We start from the raw sequence: 5,786 nt of genomic DNA on the forward strand, positions 1-5,786 counted from the left end.
GGCCCGTTCCCCCCTCACCGGGGCCGTGCCGGGCCCGCGGCGGCGCCTCAGGCCGCGGGGAGGGGTCCTTGGCTCCCGTGTATTGTGCAGCTCCTGGCGCGTCTTCGCCGCTGCCTGTAAAACCCATCACCGACCGCTCCATCCCCTCAAACTCGATTCGGCTCCGCTCCCCGCTCCGCAACTCGCGGAAGGCGGCGCGAGTCTCGGTTTTTGCCGTTTGGGAGCCGCAGCGGGACGTTTTGCTCAGGCGTTCGCGGCGGGCAGCCCGGGCGTTGCGAGGCGGCGGGAGGCGGGGCGGGTTCTGTCCCCCTCCCCCGCTCGSTATTAAAGCGCCGCCGCAGTCGGGCCTGAGCGCCGCCGCCGCCTCCTCACGGTCCACTCGCGGAGCCGCCGCCGCCTCACGGTGAGGCCCCGCCGGGGGGACGCGGGGGTGGTACTAGGTGTTGTGTGGGTGCGTTGGGGCCGGCTGCCGCGGGCGGAGGGTTGGGAGGCCGTGGGGTGATGGCGGGGGCCGCGGCGGGGCGGGCGGTGAGCTGAGCGCTTCTGGGCCGTGCGGGGTTGCAGGGAGATCCCGGGGTTCGGTGGGGATTAACCCGCCCGGGCCGTGCGGGGATGAAGCTCCCGCGGGGGCTGTGTTGGGAGCGATACCCGCGGGGGTGTTGGGTGAATCCCCCRCGCAGACCGAGCCTCCCCAGCGCGGCTCCTGGGCGGCTTTGCCCCTCCCTCCCGCCTCCCCCTTCCTTCCCCCCGGTGTCCCGGAGCGGYCGCGCCTCAGGTGCGCGTTCGTTACCCAGCTCCTGGATACCGGCGGTGACGCGGGAGGCGAGGGGGGAGCATCCATCCGGAATGGCGCTGGGAGGCGCAGCTGTAGGTGGCTGAGCTCCGCGTTTCGAGCTTAGACATGTAAATTACCGCTGTWATTCAGGTTTGGCTTCAGCCCGGCTCCCAGCTTGTTGTGCTGTTTCGAATAAAGCCTTTAGGACTGGTCTGCTTAGTCACCCAGTGGTGCTGGCGCCCAGGGACTGTCACCTGCCACAGCTGTGTTGCACCTTGCATATTTTTTTTCTATTTKCTAGGAAACTGAGTTCTGTGGTATAAAAAACGTGTGAAATTTTGATGAAATTCTGATGTGTTGTCAATGATAAGGCAGTAGCTTAACTTAGTTCTAGCTGTTTCAGACCCTCGGCAATAACCAAAGGTCTTGKTAGGAGCAGGTTTGGGTGACAAGAGGGAATATCCTTGCAGGGGCTGCCCTGCCTAAGGCAGCATCCCTGCCTGSCTGGCTTTGCTGTGCAGCATTATGTAAGCCCAGGCACAGGGAGGCTGGCGATGGAACTGGATTTGTTCTGGAGTGCTCCCAGGCAGTCACTGCAAGAACAGATGCATTAAATTTAAAATGTGTGCCTGCAGCACTTTTTCCCGGAGTATCATTCAAACYGCTCCCCCAGAACTGTGCTTTAATCCAGCTTTTGGTTTTGTGCATGTGTGTATACATATGCACTTGTACCTTTGGAACAATCATGACTATGTCCCTCCAGAACACCCATCTTAATTAGACGTAGCACTGTCATATAGGGTTACRTTGCTGTGTAAACATTAACTGGCTGCTCGCTGCCAAATGGAAATTAAAGCAATGAGGACTCGGGGCTGGTGTGAGCTGCTTAATAACACGTGTTGGCCGAGCCTCTCTTGGCCTGGGTTTGCACAGGGCTGTCGGGCTCAGCCTCACGGATGAGCTTTCAGAAAGGGGKGATGCAAGTTTGCTGCAAGTGGTCCAGCTAATTAACTGTTGATACTTCAAGTACTGCTGTGAGGAATTAGTGTGCAAAGCTGGTGGTAAGTTTGGTGGGGGAAGAGCAGTTGAAAATAAGTTGACATTGAATTTCTTTGTTCACAGTAGTTGCAGGCTGTACAAACACATGCTTCAGTGATCTTGAAGCAGGTAACTCGAGGAAAAAAAAAGGAAATGTTGCAGTGGTTTGCCGGTTACAAATATTTTTGAGCGGTAAAGGAACTTTACAGTTGTGTTTATCATGTCCCTTGGTTGGTACAAGTGCAATGATAACCTCCTCAGTCCGCATGTGTAGTGCAGTTTGTTTGAGAAACTTCGTTAAATTGCATGCYCATCTCAGATGCTAACGAAGTGCTGATCTTCCTTCCTGCTTTGCAAGAGCAGTAGTGAGTGCTGAAGGCCTTCCATGTAAGAGTTTATTGCTTTTTAATCTCTTTAGAAAACCAAACACTTTTCTGGAGGAAAGCCTTTGATCCTGAGTAACCTGGTGTTTTTAACTCTGTTTGGAGCAAGGGACGCTGGACTAGACTATCTAGGGGAATTCCTTCCARCTCAATGTTGTGATTCTGTTCCAGAGGCTATAATTTGAAAACTTCTTTTGAGATCTGACATCATTGAGCAGTCAAAGTGAGTAGCAGTTGTTTGGATATGAAGGCAAGTAGTGTTTTGGAAGTGTTGAAAATTAACTCAAGAGGAAAGATAACTCTAGTGTTGTACTGAAAAAAAAGATACAAGCACTATTAACTAACCTGTGTATTTTATGCTTTCAAATTGAGAAAAAAAAGCTCTTAAATTAGTTTAGGCTTCAGTCAATCCTTGTTTCTTAAGCATGAGGGTTCATTAATTTAGGGCTATTGATTGAAGCAGTGAATAATCTGAATATGTTTTAAGTAGCACTGGACTGACTGCTGTTGGGAAGAAACAATTATAAACAGTAGAGGTGATGCACATCTTTGAGTCAGCTGAACTTGTAACATCTGCTGAATATTATGTGGAAATAACTGTCCTTCTCTTGTAGATGCCTTCAATTAAACTGCAGAGTTCAGATGGAGAAATCTTTGAAGTGGATGTGGAAATTGCTAAACAGTCTGTGACTATCAAGACTATGTTGGAAGGTAAGAGTGTAAGACCCTGAGGAAGCCTCTTGCACAGGAATTATGACCAGAGGAGACAGCCTGGAGCTGTGCTGAAAAAAGGATTCCCAGCTCTATGGAGCAGCTTGCTGTCTCCTGCCAAAACAGCTGGAACTCCTGCTGTTGTGGCTGAAACGGTTCTGGGTGGACCTGCTTTTGCAAAAAGCCCTGGTTAAAAGCACTTGCAGGGTGGCCAGTAAAATATAAGCAGCTCCCTACCTTGCCTGCAGTYTGCTTCAGCTTTGTGAGMGTTAAACAAACAGAACRTTAATAATATTTAAAACTTCAGTTTATTTTATTTAAAACTTCAGTTTATTTAATCACACAAACCAGTCTTAGAATGTAAACATGACTTGTATGGAGTGGGAGATAGTAAATCAATGCAGTAAAGAGCTGAGGTGAAACCTGTATTGTGAGCTTGTGAAAGCTGTTAAATTATTTGAGATAAATACTTAGGTCTGATCTCCTGCTGACATTAATTTGAAACAAAAGAACTTGTGGTGGGGGAGGGGAAATCTGCCAGATGGCTGGAATACAGAGCAAACTCTTAATCCCTCTAGTGCAAATCCTCATTGTTTAGTGGTGTTTTTTCAAGTTTTTGAATGTATTAATGAATTAACTTGGAAGCAATTATTTCTGTAGATGTAGATAATGTTATGCTCTTGGATGTAAATATTTGGTTGTGACACTTTGTAAGAACAGTAAAAATAAGGTTGACTTATGTCAGACATTGAACACTTGTTCTGTTAATAAGATGCTGTTGAACATGGCTGGCTACACAAACAGGAAATGGAATGCATTAGGGAACACAATTCTCAGTTTTCTCCTGCAGAAGCTGTGTCACTGCTGGTGTTCAGKGACACTGCTGGAGATGGAGGGAAGTTATTCACAGGAAGTGTCTAAGCTGGGCACCATAAACTTACCTTTTATTAAACAGTGAGAGAACCAGTYTCCTAGTACAGGTGAAATGCAATTTCAGTGCAGATGGTTGAACATCGGTTAATGTTTTGCGTTTATGTTTAATTATTTTTATATCCTTTAATGGCAGTGTTTTAATTCTGAATCTCTGGAGTTGTTTCAAACAAAAAAGTAGCATTAATATCTCACTGATAACTGTAGCTGACTTGTCTAAATACGGAAGTACATGCTTTTTTTAATTGCATACAAATTTGATGAGTGATGATGGTCATATGTTCTTAAAAGTTAAGTTCCTTGGTGATGGAGAATTGGCTCATCCGTGCATGTAATGAGTGAAGGTCTGTGTAGTTATTCAATTACATAACTAATTACACGATGTCTTTGACAGCTAGGGTGTCATCCAACTGTTAGCATTTGGGTAATAAAAAAGCCTCTAATCAAAGAYGGCTAATGCGGTATTTGTGTATCAAGTTTAAACTTACATTTTTCTCCAAATTTTTACTTTGATTCCCTAATCATATCAAGGGGACAAATCTAAATCTGTCTGGAGCATGCTGACAAGCTTTTAAAACAAGGAGTGTCAGAAGCATGCTTTATAAGTGCTTTTTTGATGGAAGGTTTTGTGCTGTTGTCTTACTATATGAATTTCTTCAGCTGATACAGGATCAGTACAAATGATTCAGAGCCAGAGAACAGCACCTCTGTGGCTGCAGTATTTACTGCTCACACAGAGGACAAGACACTCTGTTTACCACAGTAGATCTGAATTCTTACTGAATAATAAATGGAATGGGAGCTCTCAGTTGGAACTTGTGGATTGAAACTGTGTAAGTAAAAATACACAAATGTTTGTCAGATTGTTAAACATCCCTTCCATTCCCAGAACATTGAACTAGCAAGTGACTGCCTAGCTGATGGTTTGTAAATACTCTCATTGATGATGCAGTCTTATCAGCCACTTAGCCTCAACTCAGTATGACCTAGGATGTATAATGCAGCCATAGCTCCACAAAGCCTTCTAAAAGCTCCTGCCTTCACAATTTGGAGATCCTTTGCTACCAATCATTCAGCTTCAGTGCTGTCAAARTAGTGGAGAGTTGGTGAAGCATCCCAGTTCAGTAAATGGTTTTGTCTGCCAAATTGCTCAGTCATCTTTCCATTTTTAGATTTGGGAATGGATGATGAAGGTGATGATGACCCAGTCCCTCTTCCAAATGTTAATGCAGCCATCCTAAAAAAGGTAAGATGATGAAAGTGGTTGTGCTGTATGGCAGTAAAGAAATGTGAAATTAATATTGGAGCTGGGTATTATGAACTATTAAATAAAAAATACTTGTTACATGCTACAAGCTTAACCAAATCAAGGTGCATGAACACAGGCATCTGGGGTGAGGCTGGCAGGCAGGGGGTGGCAGTGGATGTACAGGGTTGACCTGGARCACCAGCTGGAGGCCAGGCAGGCTTCCTAGCATGCTGAAGTGGTGCTGGGCATCTGTGCACGCTGGCATTTCATGGTGTTAAAGCATTTTAATTAGATTCTGTGAACGGAGGTGGCAGTTAGTGAGATAAATGTTTGGAGAAAGGGTTAAGGGACAGGCAGTGGTGAGAGTGACTCGCAGTACCTATGTCTGGGTGATAGTGACAGTGCTTAAGAGACACTGTGCACTTGGTGGCATTAAATTCATTAACACACCATGGTCATTGGGTCAAGGGGGAGAAGTGTAGTAGTGTGGTGTTGTCTAAGATGAATTTTGCTTTGAAATAGAGTTGTGCTAAAATGAGCACCAAACTATTGTGACTATTTTAGGGTAAATACAGGGTTAGGAATTGTTTCCTAGTGAACTTACACTTGTGAAGTCTCTCGGGTTGAAATGGAGCAGGCTTTTACTTGCAGATCACTGCTCCTTTTAATTGTCTGGGTCATGAGATTGCATGTTCCCAAA

General features: G+C 46.0%; 1 protein-coding gene across 2 annotated transcripts in view; it reads left to right on the plus strand.

The window, feature by feature from the left end:
* Window positions 1-316: 316 nt before the first annotated feature.
* Window positions 317-5,786, plus strand: part of SKP1 (S-phase kinase associated protein 1) — an 8,927-nt gene continuing 3,457 nt past the window's right edge. The window contains exons 1-3 of one of the 2 annotated variants that reach the window (XM_057371337.1): window positions 317-403; window positions 2,811-2,907; window positions 5,010-5,083. In XM_057371337.1, coding sequence (XP_057227320.1) covers window positions 2,811-2,907; window positions 5,010-5,083 — 171 coding nt within the window. In that variant the 5' untranslated portion in view covers window positions 317-403. Of the gene's footprint in view, window positions 404-2,336; window positions 2,420-2,810; window positions 2,908-5,009; window positions 5,084-5,786 lie in introns of those variants that run through there. The other variant, XM_057371338.1, reaches the window with a different exon arrangement.

Source organism: Malurus melanocephalus, unplaced genomic scaffold (assembly GCF_030028575.1).
Source record: "Malurus melanocephalus ecotype Western Australia unplaced genomic scaffold, MMel_1.1 scaffold_144, whole genome shotgun sequence".
NCBI lineage: Eukaryota > Metazoa > Chordata > Aves > Passeriformes > Maluridae > Malurus > Malurus melanocephalus.